The sequence below is a fragment of the Impatiens glandulifera genome, chromosome 4 (assembly GCF_907164915.1).
Source record: "Impatiens glandulifera chromosome 4, dImpGla2.1, whole genome shotgun sequence".
Classification (NCBI taxonomy): domain Eukaryota; kingdom Viridiplantae; phylum Streptophyta; class Magnoliopsida; order Ericales; family Balsaminaceae; genus Impatiens; species Impatiens glandulifera.
Window position 1 is genome coordinate 60,508,223 of NC_061865.1, and position 25,171 is coordinate 60,533,393.

Consider the following 25,171-nt stretch of genomic DNA (forward strand, 5'->3'; position numbering starts at 1 on the left):
TAAGAAGAAAATGTATGCAGAGTCGAGAATATATCACCAAGACATTTGACAAGTATAAGCAATAAACGACCTTCTAAAAATTGGAAATAATATTCGAAACATAAAAAACCGAGACGAAAAATCCAACCAAACTAAATAATATGTTAACCGAACAAAAATACAACATCAACATATTTGGTGAAAAGAAAAACGAGACCTCCTATACTTTATACTTATAAAAAAAAAAATTTAGAAACAAAAATAATGTTTGAATTTATAATCATATTAGTACAAATCAATTTATTCATTTAAACACGATCCACACGCCCCTTTTTTCTGTAACACGCGCAAGCGCGTGCACAACAACTCCCCACTTGCATTTGATCTCTGAAAAGAGTTGTTACTGTTGTCCATATGAAAACTCCCACTCTACTTTTCAATTTCAGGCCTCTTTTTCATTCAAAGGCTCTTCTTTGATTTGTGGGAAGAAGTGATGAAATCATCAATGAAATCCTAAAGGAAAGATGGTATTCAAAGGAAGATTCTTCTCTTCAAAGAAATCCGACACTTCTAGCCCCGACGGATCCAACAGTCCTCGATCCTTCGGTTCCAATTCCCCCATCAGATCCGATAAAAAGAAAGTTAAATCCCTCAAGGAAGATCAACAGATCAGTTCTACTTCTGGGTCTTCTTCTCGTCAACCTCAACTCAAAGATGCTCTCAAACAGCCTCGTCTTAAGGAGAAGGATTTGAAAACCAAAGAACCCACCCGCCTTCAGCCTCCATCAGCCCAGCCGCCGCCGCCGCCTAGTGCTTCTTCATCTGCTTCCAAGCCGAGAAAAGGAACGGAAGTGAATGAAATTCCCTCGTCTGTAACGCCGCTTCTTGCATCATCATTGGGATTGAATAGAATTAAAACTAGGTCAGGGCCTTTGCCTCAGGAGAGTTTTTTTGGGTTTAGGGGAGAAAAGGTATCTGCTATCGGTGTTAGTAATCTATCAAAACCCGGAAGTGGGAATGGCTGTTCTTCTTCTTCGGCCACTGGTAATGGCGAAAGGAAGCAATCGATCAATCAGGGCAAGATGGGTTCGAATGAAAATGTTGGTTTTGGAGGATTGGCTGATAATAATGGAAGCAATTCAGATAATATGTCAACTGGGAGTGACCCATCTAGAGACCAGAGTCCATTTGTCCAGACAAGGTCAAGACTTCAGAATGAGGAATCTTCAACTGAGGCTGGTATGATTCATTCTTCTTAATTCAGCTAGAACTACTTAGTATACACTTTTGATTAGTTCGAGCAGATTTAGAATTATGTTAATTTGTAGGCCAATTTAGTTCGTCTTTGAATCGTTCCAGAGGCTTGAAAAGTTCTGAATTATGTATCACACCTGAGATGAAGGTATACACACCATCTTCATTGATCCCAATTTTCATGACTTCATAATGATCAATGGCTGAAACTTGTTTAATTTTGAAAATCAGACATCTTATGATTTTGAAAATCCGAAAGAGTCTGAATCACCTCGTTTTCAAGCTATTCTTCGCGTTACAAGTGCACCAAGAAAGAGGTTTCCTGCAGATATTAAGAGTTTCTCACATGAATTGAACTCCAAAGGTGTACGCCCTTTCCCACTTTGGAAACCTCGAGGACAGAATAACCTGGAGGTAATAATCGAGTCTTTAGTGAATAAGAAAGAAGAATGATCGGTTCGATCTTACTCTCTTCTTTTTATTTCTTATGCAGGGTGTCTTGGTTATGATAAGAGTGAAATTCGACAAAGCAAAAGAAGAGGTAGACACAGACCTGCATATTTTTGCCGCAGATCTAATTGGAATCTTGGAAAAGGGTGCAGAAATCCAGCCGGAATGGCAAGAGACCATCGAGGATTTGCTGGTTTTGGCTCGTCGATGTGCAATGACATCGCCTGGAGAGTTTTGGTTACAATGTGAGAGCATAGTTCAAGAATTAGATGACAGACGTCAGGAACTTCCTCCAGGGACACTCAGACAGCTACATACAAGAATGCTGTTCATTCTTACTAGGTGTACAAGGTTGTTACAGTTCCACAAAGAAACCGGGATGGCTGAAGATGAAAACGTATTTCAGCTTCGTCAATCTCTTCAGGTCCCCGATCCAGTAAAGGTGGGAAGGGTTGGGATAAGTTCTAGTGCTGTAAAGCCCACGAAAGCAGTTCCATCATCAAGGAAATCATACAGTCAAGAGCAACATGTTGAAAAGACAGTACAGACTGAAAAAACCCTTCTCCCTCCTTTGAATAAAATTTCATCATCTTCTCTCAAGAATCCGAAAGAATCGCCTGTTCCAGTGGTGGAGGAGCAGAAAGTTTCGTCGAAGATAAATAGAAATAGACGAGTTAATTCCGATTTTGATTTGGCTATGGCTAATAAGCCATCTTCTTCTTCTCAAGCTGGTTCTTCCAAACATCAGCATAAAGCGTCGTGGGGTTATTGGGGAGATCAACCGAATATATTCGAAGGGAATTCGATAATATGTCGGATATGTGAAGAAGATGTTGAAACTTCGCACGTAGAAGATCATTCGGGAATTTGTGCTGTTGCAGATAGATGTGACCAAAAGGGTCTTAATGTAAACGATCGTCTTGCAAGAATAGCCGAGACACTTGAAAAGTTGGTGGAGTCTTATAATTCAAGTGTCCCTGAAGATTCAGATCTTCTTTCTCCAAAACTCAGTGATTGGTCACGTAGAGGATCGGAGGACATGCTCGACTGTCTTCATGAAACCGATGGATCTGGGTCTGCTTCTGGATCTGTCGTTTTCATGGATGATCTTAAAGCCATGTCTTGTAAGACACGATTTGGACCGAAGTCTGATCAAGGAATGACAACTTCGTCTGCAGGTAGCATTACACCTCGGTCTCCATTGTTGACACCAAGGACGAGTCAGTTTGACTTGTTGCTATCGGGAAAGGGATCGTTTTCAGAACAAGACGATCTTCCACAGGTAAAACTGAATTTAAGTGTCGAATTAGTTAAGTGACTGAAAAGATAAAGACCTAAATCAAATGAAAATATCTTAATATCAAGTACTTGATATAAAAGGTGGAACTTTTTTAGAGAAAAATCCTTTAGGAAAACTTTATTAATGAGTTAGTTGGGTTACAAAGTTGTCCCAATAACTAAAATACCCCTTAGGGACCTGAGTATACTCGGGTAATTTTCCTTTGTATAGAGCAGGATTTATACTATACTCTAAATTCAATGCAACATGAAACAAATTGAAACAAGAAAAGGAAGCCATGACCCTTTTTATTCTCCCCTAAGCTCCTCGATTAAATCCATTGTCTCCTGCTGTGTAACAAGTTTTACCGCATCTGATTTCCACCAAGGTGATGTTTGATGTTGGAACTAATGTGGGAAAAATACTTAAAGATTATTTTACCCTGATACTTGCGTAATTTGATTAATTTACGTGGTTAAAGTTGTTGTCATTTCTATGTTCCTACAATATTACCTAATTAAGTCATTCGAATTAAGCTAGACTTTCTAACTTATTTATTTAGCTTAATTGGAGCTGAATCTAAATGACAGTTATAGACTTAATTCAAATAAGAACTTAATTTTTATCAAAGATTGCCTGTGTTTATTTTGATTCTGATAGATTGATCCACAACCTGCTAAGAATGTATAAAATATTATTGGATAGATGAACGAACTAGCAGACATTGCTCGATGCGTAGCAAATGCACCTTTGGACGATGATCGATCATCATCATATCTACTTACTTGTCTCGAGGACTTGAGGCTTGTAATAGAGCGGCGAAAGCTAGATGGACTCACTGTAGAGACGTTTGGTACGCGTATAGAGAAGCTTATTAGGTGAGCAGAAATTTAATTATTTGAAAACCTCTTTTTTATATATATATATATATATATATATATTGAGTGATGAGAGTGTCTTGTCTTTATTCTATAGGGAGAAGTATTTACAGCTCTGTGAGTTAGTTGATGATGAGAAGGTTGATTTATCAAGTACGTTTACTGACGAGGATGCAGCGTCGGAAGACGATGTTGTACGAAGCTTGAGAGCTAGCCCTGTTCATCCTTCTAAAGACAGAACATCCATAGATGATTTTGAGATCATAAAGCCAATCAGTCGTGGGGCATTTGGTCGGGTTTTTCTTGCGAAAAAGAGAACAACAGGGGACCTTTTCGCTATGAAGGTACGGTTTCGTTCATTTTTTTTTTAATAATTGTTCTTCGAGTGTTTATGTTTTATGGGTTCTTTCTTTTTTCTGCAGGTTCTTAGAAAGGCAGATATGATTTGCAAAAATGCTGTTGAGAGCATTTTGGCAGAGCGTAATATTTTGATATCTGTTCGAAATCCTTTTGTGGTAAGTGAAGAAGGTAGGTTTTCTAATCTTAAACCGTATTGAGTGTTAACGAACATGGTAATTTTCAGGTTCGCTTCTTCTATTCATTTACTTGTCGGGAAAACTTGTACCTTGTGATGGAGTATTTGAACGGTGGAGATTTGTATTCGTTGTTGAGAAATCTCGGCTGTTTAGATGAAGATGTTGCTCGTGTATATATAGCCGAAGTTGTAAGTCATGTTTTTTTTAAAAAGAACCAAAAAAACTTTTGGTTCTCCCCATTTTTACATATTCATTGGTGAACAGGTTCTTGCTTTGGAATATTTGCACTCTCTTAATGTAGTTCATCGTGATCTAAAACCCGATAATTTGTTGATCGCACATGATGGGCACATTAAGGTGATTTCGCGTTTCATCTATATGCTATGACTAAAGGTTTCATCTATATGCTATGGCTAACCTAAATGTGTTGTTAATATTTGTAAATGCAGTTGACTGACTTTGGGCTTTCAAAAGTTGGGCTAATCGATAGCACAGATGATTTATCTGGTCCGGCAGTTAGTGGAACGTCGTCGTTAATGGGAGAAGATGAAAATCAATTGCCAAGTTCTGAGCGTAATCAACAAAGGAAAACCCGATCTGCAGTTGGAACACCTGATTATTTAGCACCTGAAATTCTTTTAGGAACTGGGCATGGTTGGTTTGGACCAGTTTATTTAGCAATCGGTTGTGCATATTGATTTGTATTTTATTACAACTATATTCGATTTGTGCAGGCACGACAGCTGATTGGTGGTCTGTGGGTGTTATCTTATTCGAGCTGATTGTTGGCATTCCGCCTTTCAATGCAGAGCATCCTCAGGTCATAATCGCGCTTTCTTTTATATGAGCGTTTTCCTCAGGAATTTAACTAATGTTTAATTTGGAATTTTCAGATGATATTTGACAATATTCTGAACCGGAAGATACCATGGCCAAATGTGCCGGAAGAAATGAGTTATGATGCACACGATCTAATTGACAGGTGAGAGTTTCTCTTCTTAAAGTTTTTTTTTCTGGTCCGAGACTTGACAGCCATTGATGCTTGAATATCCCAGGTTACTAACCGAGGATCCTCATCAGAGACTCGGAGCCCGAGGAGCAGCTGAGGTGATAAATTATATATTTAAAGAAAAAATTATCATCTATTATGACTAATTCGAAAATAAATAATAATTTGGGAATTTGAATCCAGGTGAAGCAACATCCATTTTTCAGAGATATTAACTGGGACGACACTCTTGCCAGACAGAAGGTTCGGTTTTGTTTGGATTTTGGTTTTCGGTTTATGGTTTTGTTTTGTTTTGTTCTGTTCTGTTCAAATGTTTTGTTTGGATTATTAGCAAGCTGCGTTCATACCTGCATCAGAGAGTGCACTTGACACGAGTTACTTCACGAGCCGATACACATGGAATCCTTCGGAAGAACATGTGTATCACACGAGTGAACTGGAATACGACGATAGTGAAAATGGAAGCACAACTGGTAGCAGTAGTTGTCTGAGCAATCGCCAAGATGAATTGGTAAATAATTTTTTGTAAGAAACGATTAAAACTCTATAAGTATTTGAATTTGTTTCGTTGTTTTCAACAGAGCGATGAATGTGGCGGTCTTGCTGAGTTCGACTCGGGTTCTTCTGTCAACTATTCCTTCAGTAACTTCTCGTTTAAGGCATGTTTGTTTTTCAATTTATTTATTTTATTTATCTGGCGTGTCGTGAGTAATTTGTTAGTTTCGTTTATTTTTCTTCCTGTTTTACAGAATCTATCGCAATTGGCATCAATCAATTACGATCTGCTATCTAAAGGATTGAAGGATGATGCCCAGACGAGGCGTGATGTGTAGACCACCTATCAACGATCTTCGACGTCGAAGATCGTTTGGCTATTTTTGTACACCCATCCTGTAAATGTATGTTCAAAACTTAAAAGTTCTATTGTTCCATCCAATCTTGTTTAACTAATTCTTCGGAATTGCAGAGAAAGAGCGCTCGGAGGCTGATCCCGACACAAACAATTTTCGCTTGTGTTATTTTAGAGTGAGTTTTACTATTTTATTCGGTTTGACTGACTTAAGTTTGTATCGTAAACCCGACATCTTGTGCAATGAAAATTATCCTGTTTCTGCCTGTTAATCAATAATAAAATCTACTTAGATTATTAAATTAAACAATTACAATCGTGACGTTTAAGTCATTTAAGTTTGACTTTCGTGGAATTGAATATGACAAAAAATTTCAATAATTAATTGCCCTTAATCATATGAAGCTGATTCAATTTGTGTGCATTTATAAAGCTTATTATTAGTTTAATTTAATAAAGTTTGATAGATATTGACAAAAAGAAATAAAATCCTATGGTTAATTTGTGTTCATTCAAATGGCATCCAAGAAAATGTTATTTATGTAACTTTGTCTATAAGGAACAATAAGCAGACCAAAATTTGGCAGAGAAAAGTCTTTTTCTAGGCTGCTTGGATGCCTGGATCATGGTGGTGGTGCCTCATAAAAGTTATATTCCTAAAAATATTATTCCTATTATGTTGAGAGGGACTATAGATTCTCGATTTTACATGGTAGAAAAATTATCGATATCTTACCGTAAAATATTAAAAATATCGATTTTTTCGTAGTGTATATACTAATATCGATACAGTAAATTTTTACTTAAAAAATTTCAGTATATGTACCCAAAGAATTTTTAGAAATTAAATATATATATATATAATATTTATAAATAATTAAGTTATGATTTTCATTTCAAAATTTAGATTCACCACGCCTAATTTAATGAAATTTTCAATTAATTTATTTTTGTAAATCAAAATAAAATATAATTAAATTTTAATATTATTCGGTATGAGTTATAATATCGATACCGTACCAAAATCATAGCATACCATCAATATTCAGTAAACAACGTATGTTGTTGTTGGTATTATATCGAGATTTTGTTATACCGAAATAACAATATTATTTTTTATACATTAATTTAAACTTAATATTAATAAAGAAGAGTTAAAAAGGTTTTTTTTTTCAAGCTAGAAGATTTTTTTTAAGTGTTTTAACCTCCAACTTTCTTAATTCCTGTCCAATAAGAAGTTTAAAAATTGAGTTTATTTTTATAGCATGTCTTTTGAGAGTGAAATCCATCTTTTATTTTTTCCTTTTCATTCACTCGGATCTTTTTTAGTTCATCGATTTTGTAAAATTACGATATATCCAATCCACTCCTAATTATAATTTTTTTTAATATAAGAAACTAGCACGAGCACTCCCATTCACGATTTTTAAATGGTTAATTATTATTTGATATATAAATATGTTAATTTTGAGAGAATTCAAATTTTGAAGATGGGACAAAAGTTTTAAGTTTTTTTTCGAGACCTTTCATCTCTTACTCATATCTTATGTAAGACTTTTAAACTACGAAAATGTGTTAGTCCCATTAATTTGATACTATTATTAAAAAAGGAAAAATCAAACAAACTTTATTAAGTGAGACAATAAGTAAATGTATTTACAATTAATGTATAATCTACAACTACATTAATAATTAGGCTTAAATGTATTTACATTTTCGTTTTTAATTAGAAGTCTTCTTACAAACAATAACTCTCATTTCTTTCTTTTTCTTTTTTTTTTTATTTCAATAAAGTCAAACCAACAATGGAGGTTTTAAATACCCATCACGTGTTATAGTCATTTAATTTCAATTACATAAAATATAGTATAAACCATTTGTAAAATTATTATACTAATTTAATATAAACAATACACCAACCAACCACTTTTAATAAATAATTTACTTGTTGACATTTAAGAATTAAAAAAACTATTTTAAATTAAAAAGCTCTTAAGGGTGGTTAAGATATGAAAAAAGTTTGAATACAATATTAATTTTTTTAAAAAGATTTGAAAATGAAATAAGAAAAATACAGTTTATAAAACATAGAATAAAACAAAATTAAATTAGCCGTTGAGACTGACTGACTGACAAAACATCACACACTCTATCCATTTTCTATGTGTAACGGTTGGGAAGTGGGACCATATATGAAAATAATATACAAGTCCCTAAACTTTTTCATTATTTGTCAACTCTAACTCAACTTATTAAAGTGGCCTTGTTCGGTTGAAGAAAAAAAATGATGATTTAAGGAAGTGATTTTTCTTAAATACTTAAAAGTGTATTAATATATATAAATAAATAAAAAATAATAATTTAAAATAAATTATATTTTATATATTTTAGTTAATAAATTAATTTATTTCATAAAGAGTGGAATAATATTTATTTTTATAAATTATTAAAATAATTCAAAACTGATGAAGCTAAGAAGGGTACAAATCACACTCACATGTGTAAACTGTAAATATTTTATTATATATATATATTTTTTTTAATTAAAGAATAACTAATATTACATCTCATAATTATGATTTTCGCTTAAATTCAAAATATTTTAAGATGTAATCGAACCATCTTTTGAACTTTTAAATCGACTTTTACTACCGAAATTTCATAAATATTTTATTATAATAAATTAATTATATATATAAATTAATAAAAATGAGATCACTTATAATATGTATTTATGATGTCATGAAACTTGAGCTGTCAATAGTAGGTAGAAAACAGAGTAATAAAATTGAACATCTCTGTCATCAATTAGAGATAAGATTGACCCATCTCATTCCCATATATTTCTTAATATATATATATATATATATATATATATATATATATATATATATATATATATATATATATATATATATATATATATGGGATATTTATGATTTTTATTGATTTTTTGAAAAAAAAAATATGAAGAGTAGGTTATTTAAATTATTACAATGTACTTTTATATGAATTTTTGATAAATAAATACAAAATCCTAAAAATTCAACATACTCTAGACTGGTTTGATGTTGGATATTTGGAGAGTTTTAAATATTTGGGTTTTAATTGTTTGAATTATTATTATATTTAAATTTATATTTTATAAATATAACATATAAATATTTTGATTGATAAATTAAATGATTAAAAAATATAATAATATAATTAGGTTTCAAAAAAAAAATCATGATGAAAATATAGTCTTTATATTTGTTACATGAAATTATTAAAAATATATTAATATATAATGATAAAATATTTTTTTAAATATATAATATTTTAGTAATTTTGTTATCAAATTGAGTAATGTAATAAATTATAGTAGATTAAATGATTTTTGATTATGTTTAATTTTTTTTTTTTAAAAAAACAATTTTTTTATATAGATTAAAGAAACTGAAATAAAAAAAAAAAATTGAGCGAAATTTGAATCTGAAATCATGTATGTCTTATATAATAGAGAAACTATCCTACTTTAGAAAACCAAAATCATCAAGTTTGACTTCTACAATTTAGAATAATTTTTATTATTTAAAATTTATCATTCAAATCCCAATTAAAATATTTTAATCATCTTTTCAAATACCCTAACTTATTAAATGAAACAAAAAATAATTTAAAAACATCAATTAATATATTCATATAATTCCAAGCAAACAAGACTTGTTTTGACATATTTATAATAATTAATCCACTCAACTGCCAACTACCTAAAAAGCAAGTCTTCATAAAAAGGTTAAAATTAAACCTGCATGTGACTGAGAAAAAGCATAAAGTAAAAGTTTCAAAGCTATAATTACATAAACCTCATCATCCATTAAAAAAAACAAATGGTACAAAAAAAGGAAATAAATTTGGCATAAAACAATTTAATTTCAAACATAAGTAACAACATAACATTATAATAAGTAATAACCAACATTAGAAAAAACAACAACCAAATTCTAAAATCAATCTTCATCTTCATTTATGTTATTGCTATCCAAATCTTCTTTTCGGCTCATCGCCTCGATCCTCCGTCTAACATCCGCCATCGTAGGTCGTCTATCGGGGTACTGATCCGCACAATCAATTCCCATTTGCAATAGTTGAACCATCTCTTCTTCCACATTTTGAAATCTCAACAACTCGAAATCGAATACCTCGTTAGTCCATTCCTCCCTTACAACCGATTGCACCCATCTCGGCAAATCAACTCCTTCCTCGTTCATTAAAGCGTGCATTGGAGCTTTACCCGTGAGAAGTTCAAGTAACAAGACCCCGAAACTGTAAACATCTGCCTTTTGAGATACTTTTCGCGAATCAGTTACTTCAGGTGCGCGATAGCCAGCAGCTCGAGATGGGTTAGTAGATGGTCCAACAAGTTGGCTTAGCCCAAAATCAGATATATGAGCTTCATGGGTATTTGTTAGGAGGATGTTTGACGCTCGAATGTTTCCATGGGAAGCGGTTGGGGATTGTGAATGGATGTATTCAATACCACGGGCAGCTCCGATCGCGATTTTGATTCTTGTTTCCCAGTTAACCGGAGGTCTTCCTCCTCCTCTGTTTCCTGTTAAAGTCCGAGAACTCAAATTAGATAAAATCAATACAAAAACACGAGTGTTCGTCGAACACGAACATTAAAAACTCACCATGGAGAAGTGCAGATAAGCTACCCATGGACATGTAATCAAAAACAAGAAGCTTTTCATCTCTACTGAAATAATAAGCTTTTAAAGGAACAAGATTCTGATGAATCATAGCTCCGACGAGCTCAATTTTCTCTTTAAATTCTTTCTCTGAAACAATAACATCTTTCAATCTTTTCACCACCACAGCCACACCCATCTCCATAACCGCCTTGTATGTCGTTCCCGACATTCCTTTTCCCAAAACCTCAGCCGAAGCTCTAAGCAGATCTTCTAAATCGAACACTCTCGCTGAATTACCAAAGAAAACGAGTTTTTTCGCACCGCCGGTTTCAGATTTGGGAGTCATTGTTGCAGCTGGGGCAACAGTAGAGGAAACAGAGTAGCCATTGTTACCTCTTCCGTTGATATCTGCTCCGACTATAGGTTTCTCCTCTGAGATTTCATTGTCTAAATGCTTAATCGCAGCTACTTCAACCGAACTTGATTTTCTACCCTTCTTTTTCCGGCAAAGGATACATAAAATTAGGAGAATGAACAGAAAACCCAATACAGAACCGATTACAATTCCGGCAATTGCGCCACCGGGAAGGTTCTTTTTCTTGTTTACGTTACTGGGTTTGATGTTAATCGGAGAAGAAGGACCTAAAGATTTAGAATTCATATATCAATGATAATGCATGAGTGTAGAAATGGAATTTACATACATTAGTTTGAATCATACCGTTGTCGCCGGGGCAAGAATCAAGAGGGCTACCGCAGAGGGAATTTCCGGTGAATGCATTCGCCGGCATTGCTTTAAGGGTTTCAGGAATCGACCCATTAAGTTGATTATACGAAACATTAAACTGTCCAATATTAGGAAAACTTAGATCTGGAATGGAACCCGAAAACTGGTTACGGTCAAGGTAAAGAGTTCTCAATCGTGTCAGATTATTAAACCCAGATGAAATCTCGCCGGAAATTTCATTTCCAGCCAGGTTTAGCCTGATGAGTCGGTGTAGACCAAACAGAGAATCGGGCAACTCGCCGGAAAATCTGTTGTCCTGGAGATAGAGATTACGTAGCTCAGTACAGGCCGCGAGATCAGTCGGAAGAGAACCTGATAGAGCATTGAATCGTAGACTGAGTGTTCGTAGCTGGGTAAGATTACCGAAGGTACCGTCTGGGATTTTTCCGGCGAGAGAGAATGCAGGGAGACGAAGGGCGGTAACGCGGTTGTTCTCGCAGGTAACGCCAGACCATTTACAGGGACTTGAAAGTGAAGAGTTCCATGAATAAGTACGGCCGCCGACGGCTGAACGAAGGGTTAAAAGAGCTTCTCTGTCGCCGGATAGATCTGGTTTTCCGGCGGGTAGAGAGAGAAAAAGTAGTGCTATACAGAGTAGCATTGCAAGATGGGTTTTTTTCGAATAAAGAGATTCCTCCATTTCTGGCATTCTCAAAGATGAAGCTTTTGTTTTATATTTCCATGGCGAGTACAAAATAACAGTGTTATTATTCTCTCTCTTGTTTCTCTCTCTGGAATTCTTACAGTTTTTAGAGAGAGAAAGTGAAAAGAAGAAGAGGGAAAGAGATTTACAGGCTGGCTATGGGTATAATAAAAAAATAATTAATTAATAAATTAATTATTATTCCTATCTGTTTAAAGGTCTAGTTTGATTCTAAGTTTAAAAGCTTCCTCTTAACATCTCATCACTTTGATTAGAAAGAGTCATTAATTATAAAGTAAAATTTGAAATTGATTTTTTTATTATTTTATATTAAAGATGTGATTGAATTAAATAAAAAATTAAAGTTTTAAATAAAGTGTTTTTTAATGAAATTTTAGATTAAATTAAAAGAAATTTGATCAACTTTTTAAAACTAAATTAATTGGTTTTTGTTTAAAATTCAAATCAACTTTTTATTTAACTGTTTTTTCTTTAAAAGAAATATACCATTCTAAATTTTATAAATTGTATTGGATTTCTTTAAGCTTGTTTGTGATTTTTGAGTTTTTTTTTTAATTTTATATGGGTTTTGAATAATTTTGTTTGATTTTACTTTTAAAAAAATAATTTTTTAAGTTAAATGACCGTTATATTAGTATATAATAGAAATACAAGAGAATATAATGTATTTTAGTATTTTATTACACTTTAACTGTAAATAAAAATTAAATTCGTATTTAAAAAAATGTTCTATAAAAAAAACAAAAAGTTAAAATATTTTGTCAAAGGTAACTGAGTAGGATTGACAGTGGATTTTGGAGTGTTTCTTACATAAAAATATATATATATATATATATATATATATATATATATATATATAGATGGAATACAATAAGTGATAGAATAAATAAAGTGAAATAAAAAAAATACTAATTTTAGATAAAAAAATTCAAATCAAACTCTTATAAAAATTTAATGATGATTATAAAATTTTATTTCTTCAAATTATCTACTAATGAAATCTTACATGATTAAATGTATATAATATATCATTAAATAAAAAGTGATAGGCAAAAATCTTATTATTTTATATATTTTAAAATAATTTAGTTACATTTTTCATGAAGTAAGTAAACAAATATAGTTTTGACCTTACATCCAACTTAGACATTCTAGAGAAAAAAAAGATTGACAGATGAACTACCTAACATATTTTGATTTAAATTAGACGTTACAATTTACTAAAAAAATATTATTAATAAAATTATTAAAATGATCACTTTTACACATTAAATAACTTATGTTATAATTTGAAATTGAGGAAAGTTGCATTTATTATTTTTTAAGTTGGGATTATTTATTGGATTCTAATAGATTAAGTGTCCTTAAAGAAATCTATAGTAATATTAATTAAGAGATGTTATAACAAACTAATCATCATTAAACTAATAAATTTATATTTAAATTTTCATTGAAAATTTAAATATAAATGAAATTCTGTTCTATAAGTCAAGATTATATATAATAAAAGAATTGTGAAAATTCATAAAATACTCTTAAAATTTGTTATATTTTCATATATGGTCCTAAACTATTACATTTTGAATTTATACCCCTAATCTTTGTAACCGTTAACCATAAACAGAAATTTATATTTTATAAACAATCTTTCAATCCAGTTTGAAACCCTAATCGTTATCGAGATTGATCCAGTTATACCCCATATAGGAAGAGATGAACAAGGATGAGCTAGGTTTAACAATGGCGGTGGAATTGTTGACGCGTAAAGTATCATTGAATCGAGGTACTCTTCTCTTAACATTCCTTGTTTAAGGTTTCTCGTCTTGATTATATATGTTACGATAGCAGAGAAGAGCTTCTATTTACATTGATCACCTTTAATTGATGATGTTATTTTCATCTTAGGTTAAAAATCATGCTTATCTAAGAAGAAATAACTACTTAGAGTTGATTATTTATGTGCTGTGCTTTTAGGGACATGGATTCTTACTGAAAGAACCACTGTTTGTATCTTAACAAAGTTCATTAGATTCTCCAATAATACGATGATCAATAACTCTGTAATTTTCTTATTGAATATACGCTTATTGAAATACTATTATAATCAAATTATACAAGAAGCACATGCTAACTAATTTGATTTGATTGGCATATTCCAATGACATTAACTGTTAATAACAAAAACCTACACATTGCGGATGGACCTATCCTTAAGCAATACAAGCCATACACCAAATTTCCTAAGAATTCTCATTTTGATTTCCCTAAATTTATCACGCCATTCTTGGCATAGTGATTTGACCAAGAATATGACAAGGGATGACGTAGAGGAAATTCCAGTGATAAGAAACAAGCCTTTAAAGCTCTGAAGCTTTAATGAGGCTGGGGTGCTTGTAGTTGAATTATCTTCTCGCATGAATATTGCAAAAGAGGAATGCGGGTTGAGCCAATTATGCTCAATCCTTGAAAGCTCTCCTTCTTCTCTTAGTTGGGCTATTGCCCTTGATAACTGAGAAACCAATGGCGAACCTTTTGGAAAGACCTGTCGAAGACCAATTGCGATGAGAAGGGAACACATATAAGAAAGAAGGAAACGGTATACTTACAAAGCCAAAGCCACTGGTGAGAGGTTCCGAAGATACCATGACATAGTTACTAGATGGATACTTAGCAAGGAAGAACTTAATGTATGGAATTTCATCAATGATAGCAGCCAAAGTTCCATTCGATAAGGCTTCTGCGTATTCATTGGGTGTACTATATACCTTTGTGTCTGCAAAGTTCAAATTGTTGAATATGATCCCTGACCCAGCTTGATATCCTATTGCATAGCTCTTACCTTTTGATACTAATTCTATCTGTTGGACAGTTAGCATTGAGGTTAATGTGGAACTGTAGCTTGTAGTCAGTATAAGCACCACAAAGATCCAGATGACGATAACAAACCTTGACAGGTTGCTGATCAGCCTTTCTCCTGTAGTTTAAACATCTTAAATAAGATTCCCTAAGATAAAGCTACTTGACCCTTTCAATTTGATTTACTTACTGTGAGCATAAACAATTGTGGATAAGGAGAACCACAGGGCTGTGGCAACTTGCTGTGATAGTGAACCCTGGAATTCCTCGTTTATGGGACGCTCAATGACCCAGACGACAAGTCCAGTTATGATGAAGAAACAAGCAGTAGTTAGCCATAGGTTCGAGTGGAGGGGCTTCAAGAAAATCCACATGTTCGTCGTATGAATTTGATGCTCCATCCTCCCAATACCAATGTCAGTGAATGTTGATGTGAAATCAACGTACAAGGATCTGTTGGCTGTGATTGTTATATCTCCCACTGCGGCATCGTACTCCTAATCCACCGAGAATCGAAGAATTTACCAAGACGTGGATTAACGTTTACTTTTGCAGAATAAAAGGAGAAATGAAATAAAATATACCCCAAGATAAATGCTGTCTATGAGATGATTGTAGGTTCCTGTCATTGCTCCACTCGAATCAAGATAAGGGACAAATTCATAAGCTATCTCATCTTCAAGTCTTTTCATGGCAGCAACGAACACCTCTATGCAAAAGCCATCGATAGTTGTTGAATTGGTTTTTGGATCGTATACCACGGATATCAGTTCTCCAAAATGATTAACGGGAACAGCAACTATAAGCCTCCTATTGTTGGTTATCTCCTTTGGGGGAGTTACTGAACCACCTGGCCATATAATGACCTGGAGATCTTTCTCTCCACTGGTAGGACGATGCAGTTCCCTTGCGATTCCATCTGTTGTTGTCCAGAAGCCAACTCTTCTGATTGCCCCGATGTCCATATTAACTAATTCAAACTGGCTTGTGTTCAGTCTTCCATTGACAAGTTTGAACGGTCCGCTTATCCCCCTGAGATTAGTTTGCAATATCTCATCAAGAAGACTTGAGTCACTCTGGACATGTGGTTCGTCATTGGCAACCCGGACCCCATCCCTCTCAACTGCTTCTGCAAGTGCCCAGATTGTATCATATGCTCTTAAACCAAAAATATTTGTCTTTACCAATTCAACATCAGGAAACTTTGACCATAATTCTTTCTTCCATCTCCTTGTGATGTTTTGAATCTTGTTTGACGATGGGATGTGAGACCTTAAACCTATGGCTCCTTGCAGTGTCTCATAGACACTGGAATCTAGAGTATCTATTAGGTTTAAGACCTCGTCAGTTAATACCCAAGCATATTCTTTACTCATCATCCTCAACCGTTTTGCATTTAGGAATAGACGTGATGCAAATGACGCTGATATGTGAACCACGTACACCTTTGTTCCCACATCCATCAGCTTCTTGAGCTCTTGGTTGATTACGTCGTCGGTTGCTGATGAAGAAATTGAGAGAGTGTAAGCGATCTGGATATTTGTCTCCTGGAAAGTACTCAATAGAACAGAGAGCATTTCTCTCCCACTGTCGGAGTCTTCTGAAACGAAAGCAACATTTTTCCATTCAAAGAAGGTCATTATTGCAGCAATGCCTTCAGCCATAGTTTTCCGCTCTGTAGCAATCTGAATGTAGTGAGGATTTGAAAAGGATGAAGATGGAGTTGTGGCAATTGACATCAAAGGAACTTTATATCTGTCACATAGTTTGGCAAGGAATTCAGCTTGAGTTAAAGATTCTGGAATGGAAACAATGGCTTCCACCTTGCTGTTTTCTAGAAGATCATGAGCTGCATTATTAATGGGTTTGAAAGAATTGTTAAAAAGACATGTTGCTGAAAATACATTGTTTAAAATGGAATTAGGAAAGTTTACCCGCAGAGAGAGCACGGAGAGGGTCACCCTTAGAGTCCCTTAGATGGAGAAGTATCATCGTCTCATATTTGTGCCCGTTGAGAGCGTAGAAATCAGAAACCGACATATTAATGATAGTTAGCACAGCATTACCTAACCATGATCCCATGTCAAGAGTCACACCAACACTAACATATTTTCTTATGGTGTTATTTGATGCCTCGGGTTGGGTATATAACCGAGGTACAAAGTTCAGCAACAAGAAGAATGTCCAAAACAGGTGGCCTGGAAATTTCTTGCTCATCGTTTGAAGGGTAGTCAGCATTAGTAAGTTTTACGTTAGAAGTTTCAAAGTTTCATTTTGGTTCCCCTCTTTCTCTCTCTCACAAAGTGTTCATTATATGGACTATAATGTGACAGGTATAAACGGGGTTCATACTAGGTTTTGTTCTTAAACTTGAGTTGACAGATATTAAATGCATATAGACTATAGATTAAAATGTGGATTCAACATTTGGAACTTTGAAACAGTCAGTCCTATTTTCTAGATTTCTTTTGTATTGCCATCTGGTAGATATAGGAAAGTGATATTTATATTGGTCTAAGTCTAACATGCATCATACCAACTATTGAGTCAATAATTATTGAGACAAATATTTAGCTTTATTTTATATACTAATGTGTTTTAGTTACTAATACTTTTTATCTATTTTAAAGTGTTTCAAATAAGACACTATTTCAATTACTTAAATTTTGTTTCCTATTTAAATATATATATAAATAATAGGGACTAATTCATATGTAAGGAGCATTCTTCATTTTACTTATAAAGACCATGTATATTTAATTATGGGTAATTAATTCCCAACATTATAATAAAATAACATCTTCATTCATGGATTTATCTCTTGATCTTGCTTACAATTTGTTCATCTTATTCCAGATTTAATCTTCGGCACTCAGATTTAACAATGATTCTTACCCTTTATTTGTTTATTTCATGCTAGAGTCCATTGTCATGCTGAAATATTCCAGATTCATTGTCTTGAAAAGTGGTGATGTTTATGTTGGTCTAATATTCGTCAATAATCCGAAATAACTAAATCCTGGTGATGAGCAATGTCCTTAGGTTGTCTGAGTTGTGTAGCAGCAACGGATCATCTTGAATCAAGAGGTTTTCTTGTTTTTATCAAGATCTCGTGGAACCAAAGAATAAGGATTCTAACGTAAAAGTTTGAAACTTCAATCATCTTGTATTTGTCACATAGTTTGGCAAGGAATTCAGCTGGAGTTAAAGATTCTGGAATGGAAACAATGGCTTCCACCTTGCTGTTCTCTAGAAGATCATGAGCTGCATTATTAATGGGTTTGCAAGAATTGTTTAAAAGAAAATGTTGTTGAAAATTCATTGTTTAAAATGGAATTAGGAAAGCTCACCAGCAGAGAGAGCATGGAGAGTTTTTCCCTTAAATGGAGCGTAGAAATCAGAAACCAACATGTGAATGATACTTATACAACATTACCTAACCATGATCCCATGTCAAGGAGTCACACCAACACTAACATATTTCCTTCTGGTGTTATTTGCTTCCTCGGGTTGGGTATATAACTGAGGTACACAGCTCAACAACAACAACATTGTCCAAAACAGGTGGCCGGGAAACTTATTACTCATCGTCTGCATCAGATGAATGGGATAATTTTCAGTCCAATAATCATCTTCTCTATACCTTGAATTTTAAGCAGTTTGCTGAGAGGGGAAGATGATAAGAAGATGTGTAAAACATGCTTGATAATGATATGGTAGTCCAGCCTGGAAGAGTTTTTTCAGTATTTGCTATCTGGAGTTAACTTAAAGTTAAATTAGAGGGAAACTTTAGTTCTCTGTTAATCTTGTTATGAAGAGTTTAAAAGAATGTCATGGGAAAAAACTGATGTTCATATTATAAAGAGACGAGTTGTTCAAAAGAGCATTAACATGAAAGATGGATTAAAGGGAAGGGTAGCCAGCATGAGTAAGTTCTAATTTGATGTTTCAAACATTCATTTTATTATCCACCTCTTCTCATGTTTCATTTCTTCTATCAAGGCACCTCCATCTTCATCTCCACTACCCTGATTGGGAATATTTTATAAAATAATGAAGTGGGAAATTAGCTCCTGCTAGGATATGCAGCTTCTTTCTGACCGTCTTCTTTTACACAAATATATATTTTTTAGTGGAGATCCAACCAGGTATAGGTTCTTTCTAGGGTGGGGGCTCTCTAGTCTTTAGGTCTTGGTCATAATGCTGAATCATTCTTAAAAACGTCATATAATCCAATCATATAATCCAAACATATAATCCAAACATTACAAGTATTTTTGTAGTCAAAACTATATAGATATTGATATCTAGTGTTATGTTATAGTGTATAAATAAATGTTTTTTTTTTGTTTTTTTTTATTTGGGGTACTCAAGGACACTGCTGACACAAATTTTATTGTGGAATATGTGATCTAAACATTGTTCATTGAATAACTAATCTATCAGGCTAGTTGAATTTGTAATTATTATAAAATTTACAAGTATTTGATTTGATACGTTAATGTTTCCAATAAATTAGAGTGTAGCTCTCAAACTTGAGGTGACAAATTTAAATGTCTATATACTATATTTTATTGCGGGTTCCACATTTGAACTTTGAATTTGAACTAATGTTGTTTAATGATCTGGAAAATGATATATGAAAAAGACATACTATAAAGTAATGATTAAGAGAATAAATTTTAATTATTTGTTGCTAAAGTCCTCTTTATTATTAATATATAGTTAGATATTAAGACTAGCTAGTAGATAATTTGGAACTTCATGGTCACAACCTCCCTAGCTCAAAACACACGTCTCTTTGAATTTTCAACTGAAGGATGTGGTCAATTTTCTTCACGAAAATGGATTTTTTACTATAAAAGTGTGCCCCCACTTAAATATACATATATATAATTTATTGAATGTCTGTTCCAACAGCCACCCCAATTAGAGGGAGGAAGAGCTAGCCATGCAGATTAACAATTATGTTGTCTTCTTCATGGCTAATATTACTGGTGCGTCTTGTGTTCTTTCCTTAATTCCCTTAATATCCTCTCTTCAGTTTGAGTTCTCTCGTTTTGACTCCGACCTATCTGACATATCATACCAAGGAGATGCGACTCCTTTGCAAGGAGCCATTGAATTGATTACTGTGGATAATTTTTATAGAGTGGGATGGGCCTCGTATGCCCACAAGGTGCCAATATGGGATCCAAAAACCGGTCAAACCTCCGATTTCACTACCCATTTCTCCTTCGTCATAGACACACTTGGCGCTGATTCTTACGGAGATGGTCTTGCATTCTTTCTTGCTCCCTTTGGTTCCCAGATTCCTGCTAATTCAGCAGGAAATTACCTTGGCCTTCTTAACACCACGACGATTAAGGATACATCTAGAAATCAAATTGTTGCAGTTGAATTTGACACAACCTCCAGCGATGCTTTTGATCCTCAACACGAGCATGTCGGTATTGATGTGAACACATTGCAATCGGTTACTACCTTGCCTTGGAATGCAAGTATGTATACTGGAAATGTGATAGATGTTTGGATCACATACAATTCTTCAACTACAGATTTAACTGTTAACTGGGCTAACAAAACTAATCCCAATTCAACTATCTCTCACAAGGTGGACTTGAAGAAAGTTTTGCCACAATGGGTAATGGTCGGAGTTACAGCTTCCACTGGTTCATTTAGACAGAAGCACATTATTCAATCATGGGAGTTCAGTTCAAGCTTGGATATCAAAGAACAAAGTGGAACACGAAGGCATATCAAATTGATCTTAGGTCTATCATTATCCATAGGTCCTCTTGTGATTGGGATAATACTTGCAATTACACTGAAAAAAACAATATGCAAGTCTAAAGATGTCGAAGCCAATTTGATCACATCTATGAATGATGATCTCGAAAGAGGGTTAGGGCCACACCCATTCTCTTACGGTGATCTTGCATTGGCCACGAACAATTTCTCAGAAGAACGCAAGCTCGGTGAAGGAGGTTTCGGGAGTGTTTACAAGGGCTACCTGATTTCTCTGGACTTGCTAATAGCCGTAAAGAAGATTTCAAAAGCGTCCAAGCAAGGGAAGAAAGAGTATGTGACTGAGGTAAAGGTCATTAGCCAATTAAGGCATCGAAATTTGGTACAACTCATTGGTTGGTGCCACGATCATCAGGGTCAATTCCTGCTTGTTTATGAGTTCATGCCAAACGGCAGTCTCGATGTGCACCTTTTTGGAAAGAAAGTTGTGTTTAATTGGGACACGAGGCATAAGATAGCTCTTGGTCTCGCGTCTGCGCTACTGTACCTTCATGAAGAGTGGGAGCAATGTGTTGTTCATAGGGACATAAAATCAAGCAACATAATGTTAGATTCGAACTTCAACGTCAAACTTGGAGACTTTGGATTGGCGAGGCTTACAGATCACGACCATGGCCCAGAAACAACAGGGCTAGCCGGAACACTAGGTTACATGGCACCTGAATACCTAAGGACAGGCAGGGCGAGCAAAGAATCCGATGTTTATAGTTTCGGAGTGGTGATCTTAGAAATTGTCACGGGGAGGCGGTGCAGGGACGCAAAGCTTGCAGAATCCCAAATGGGGTTGGTGGAATGGGTTTGGGACTTGTATGGAAAAGGAAAAATTCTCGACACTATAGATAAAAGAATGAATCAAGAATTTAATGGTAATGAAGTTGAATGTTTAGTGATTGTTGGCTTGTGGTGCGCTCACCCTGATCATACGTTGAGGCCAACCATAAAACAAGCAACACATGTTCTTCATTTTGATTTGTCGTTGCCTAAGCTTCCTCCAAAGATGCCGACTTCGATCTACTACCCGCAAACAGAATTGAGCAAACCTTTGGTTACTTCTCATGAGCCTTTGATTACCTCTTCAAGCATGCAAGTTGGGCGCTGAATGAAACCATTAAATGTTCATATCTATTACATTGTGTGTGTGTTTTCAGCTTTTCTTGTTTCTTTTGTTGGCTTTCACAATAGCTTGCTAAATTTTATAATTTATAAATATTTGGAATTCTCTGAGAGCTTGCAAGGACTTTAGATACGATTGTTGTTATTACTCTATATCGATAATGTTAAAAGGAGATCTAGCATGACACTCACAATCATGACCACCCGCTTAAACTCAAAACGTTAAATGTGGCCACAAAAGGGTTAAGCACATAGCCTGCAAACACATTTAACCATTTAACCAGGCGCAGAACTTGTCGCCTAACGGGCTCGAACTCAGGACCTCTCAAATAGACTGGGGATATCTACCTCTTGTTTTACTATTTTAGTTATTGAAAGATGACTTTAATTTATCTTCCGTTTTTAGTTCAAATAAATCACTATGCTAAGAATTAACCCTTAAATTATTTTGTATTTTAATTTAATCCCATGTTTTTCATCAGGTACAATATCCATTGCATCTAAAAAATTGTTGTCGCCAAATTTCAATATTATGCTTCAGATGAGGATCTTGGTACTGTGACTTGTTTCATTGTCTAACAAGATATGGTTTCCGTGTAAGTTAAGATTCATTTAAGTTAAAATATAATAAGATAATTCATTTATATGGTTTGAACCATTTATGTTATAAGCTTTTAAATTAAAGTCCGGCGGTTTTTGTTTATGTATTTAATTAAGGAATGGTGGCCCTCTCTCTACGATAATGAATTCTCTCATCTCCATTAAGGAAGATCAATAAGAGGCTACTGATTAAGGAAATGGTAGAGAGAAACAATTAGCATAAAGATTCGCAAAGCTATGAATCGAGGTATGTATTATTATTTTATGTATTGTGAAAGTCATATAGATAAAAAAAATTTGCCACTAATATTTTCAAACTAAAGTATATGTTTTCCTACCTTCAGTAACTAACTTCATACAGTATCAGGATAAATAATGTCTTCTATTTGAGTATGTTGCCCAATCAACATCGGAAACAAAGTGAAGGTGAACACTTTAGATATCCAACATTCTACAATGCATCATTTTACAATAGATGGGTCATGCGTGTATTGACTAAGTTATTGTTCACAAAATGCTATGTCTGGTTTTGTGAAATTAAGATATATTAGACTACCAATAAAGCTCTATACTTATCTAGATCACATATTTTGTCTTTCTTAATGTCTTGCAATTTTAATCATTTTGTCATTCGTATATTGGCTGGTTTTGCTCCCATTAGGATTTTGATTACCATAAATTCTTCTGTCTTTTCATTTTCAGAAAGTCGAAGGATATATTTTCTTTCACCAAGATCCTTATTGGTGAACTTTGCATTCTTGCTTTCTTTGTTTTTAATTCATTTTGGTCATTTCTTGCTATTAGAATGTTGTCTACATAAATCGTTATTTTTCTTGACAAACATGCAATTATCATTTTTGGTAGTTTAGTAAATCCAAGTAGCTAGCACTTAGAAAACTCAATTCTCCATTGAGTCACCAGATGCATGCTTGGAACCATAAGTACTCTTATTTAATTTACATTCCTGAGTTGGAGATACTTCTTTCAAGTAAGAAAGCATTATTTACATTATTAAATTGATGTAAAGGCCAATTTTTAGCTAGATCACATCTACTAATCTATTTTTCAATCCATCAATTCTTTTTTTTGTCTTGCACACCCATTTACAACCTATAGTTTGTTTCCCTTCTGGTAGAGTACTTAAATCCATGGTGTTCTGTTTTAATGTTTATAATTCATTATTGATAGGTTGATTTTTTTTTTTGAAAAGGATCGATGCAATGATATTATGAAATTGATAGTCGTTTAAGCACAACGACAAAAACATAATATTTGTATAGAGAATATTAAACAAATATTAAAAAATTAATGTGTGCGGAGATCTTTTAAAAGAGAAATGAGCTCTCCGACCGAATCTGTCGACTTTCCGAATCGAACCTCATATAATGTCAAGATGATAGCATCATAGAGGATCAAACTACTGTTTGAGATTGTGGAAGGTTCTATGATTTCTCTTTAATCAAATTATTCACCAGGAAATAATAAGGATATAGTCCCATTGTTTTAGACCGTAAATCTAGTTGTCTCAATCCACATTTCCCTAACACGGACCAATGGTTCCTGGCATAAGCATAAGCCAGTGAATACCAATAATGCTCCAAAGAAAACTCCAAATACCAGCTACACCTTACAACCTTACAATGTAAAAGAAGATGAGGGGTCATCTCCACCTCCTTACAACACAAACGACGTCGACTACCTAAAACACAAGACCCGCATACATTTATCATCAATTATTATCCATCCTAAAACTAGATTTGCTTGCTTCTAGCTTAATGGATCAAGTTTTTGTGTGTTATCTAGACATGAAGGTTCAAATGGGAAAGTGTGGGTGTACTTCAAAATAGGCACTTCTAACTTATGATTGTGTGTTTATGAGTATTGCTATAATTTAACACATAATCATAAGTTATGCATGAGTATCTCTATCTCTGCTGCTGCTTTTAACTTTTGTTTCAGTGGAAAGATCTAAAGAGCTTATATATGATTTCAAATTATTTTCATTTGAAGCTTTTTATCATGTCTTGCAATTGTTTCTGCTTCTTCTTCCTCATATTACTGTGGATCTTGATTAATCTACTCAAAAGGAAACATGTTTTTGTAAGACAGATTATTCCTCATTCAAATTAAAGCGTTCTTAGTTAGGATTTCGTAAAATATTTGTCACTTAAACTATTTTTTATAAAGGCTTTATAGATGTGTTTGGTTGTTCATACTACTAATAAACGATTTTTGATATTGGTTATTTAAAAAAATGTGAAAGATTATTTGAAAATGATTTTTTTCTATATATGTTACTATTTATTCATTTTCTATATTAAGTTTAGAATTGATAATGAAAAAATAAATAAGAACTATTTAAATGAGTTCTTTGAGTGAAAGTGGCCTATCTTATCACAACAAAAAGATTGGTTGTAGGCCCTCTTGAAAAT

At 33.8% G+C, this 25,171-nt stretch overlaps 4 protein-coding genes across 4 annotated transcripts; 2 read left to right on the forward strand and 2 right to left on the reverse strand.

Moving 5' to 3' along the window:
- The first annotated feature begins 410 nt into the window (after positions 1-410).
- On the forward strand, positions 411-6,507 carry LOC124936028 (probable serine/threonine protein kinase IREH1). Its single transcript, XM_047476479.1, has 18 exons — positions 411-1,218; positions 1,308-1,381; positions 1,465-1,647; positions 1,727-2,965; positions 3,668-3,840; positions 3,938-4,184; positions 4,263-4,355; positions 4,424-4,564; positions 4,641-4,733; positions 4,826-5,030; positions 5,111-5,196; positions 5,270-5,358; positions 5,432-5,483; positions 5,569-5,628; positions 5,717-5,896; positions 5,967-6,044; positions 6,135-6,284; positions 6,353-6,507. Exons 1-17 carry the CDS (start codon positions 504-506, stop codon positions 6,216-6,218), a joined length of 3,792 nt encoding a protein of 1,263 aa, XP_047332435.1. The 5' UTR covers positions 411-503; the 3' UTR covers positions 6,219-6,284; positions 6,353-6,507.
- A 3,541-nt stretch (positions 6,508-10,048) lies between these two features.
- Positions 10,049-12,463, reverse strand: LOC124936056 (probable inactive receptor kinase At1g48480). Its single transcript, XM_047476508.1, has 3 exons — positions 11,633-12,463; positions 10,912-11,553; positions 10,049-10,829 (listed from the first exon to the last, which is right to left on the reverse strand). Exons 1-3 carry the CDS (start codon positions 12,345-12,347, stop codon positions 10,228-10,230), a joined length of 1,959 nt encoding a protein of 652 aa, XP_047332464.1. The 5' UTR covers positions 12,348-12,463; the 3' UTR covers positions 10,049-10,227.
- A 2,084-nt stretch (positions 12,464-14,547) lies between these two features.
- On the reverse strand, positions 14,548-17,435 carry LOC124935597 (glutamate receptor 1.3-like). Its single transcript, XM_047476020.1, has 5 exons — positions 17,153-17,435; positions 15,803-17,067; positions 15,409-15,715; positions 14,969-15,336; positions 14,548-14,904 (listed from the first exon to the last, which is right to left on the reverse strand). The coding sequence occupies exons 1-5, from the start codon at positions 17,433-17,435 to the stop codon at positions 14,548-14,550; spliced, it is 2,580 nt and encodes an 859-aa protein (XP_047331976.1).
- Positions 17,436-20,169: 2,734 nt separating this feature from the next.
- LOC124935598 (L-type lectin-domain containing receptor kinase IX.1-like) lies at positions 20,170-22,125 on the forward strand. Its single transcript, XM_047476021.1, has one exon. It carries the CDS (start codon positions 20,170-20,172, stop codon positions 22,123-22,125), a length of 1,956 nt encoding a protein of 651 aa, XP_047331977.1.
- The last annotated feature ends 3,046 nt before the right edge of the window (positions 22,126-25,171 follow it).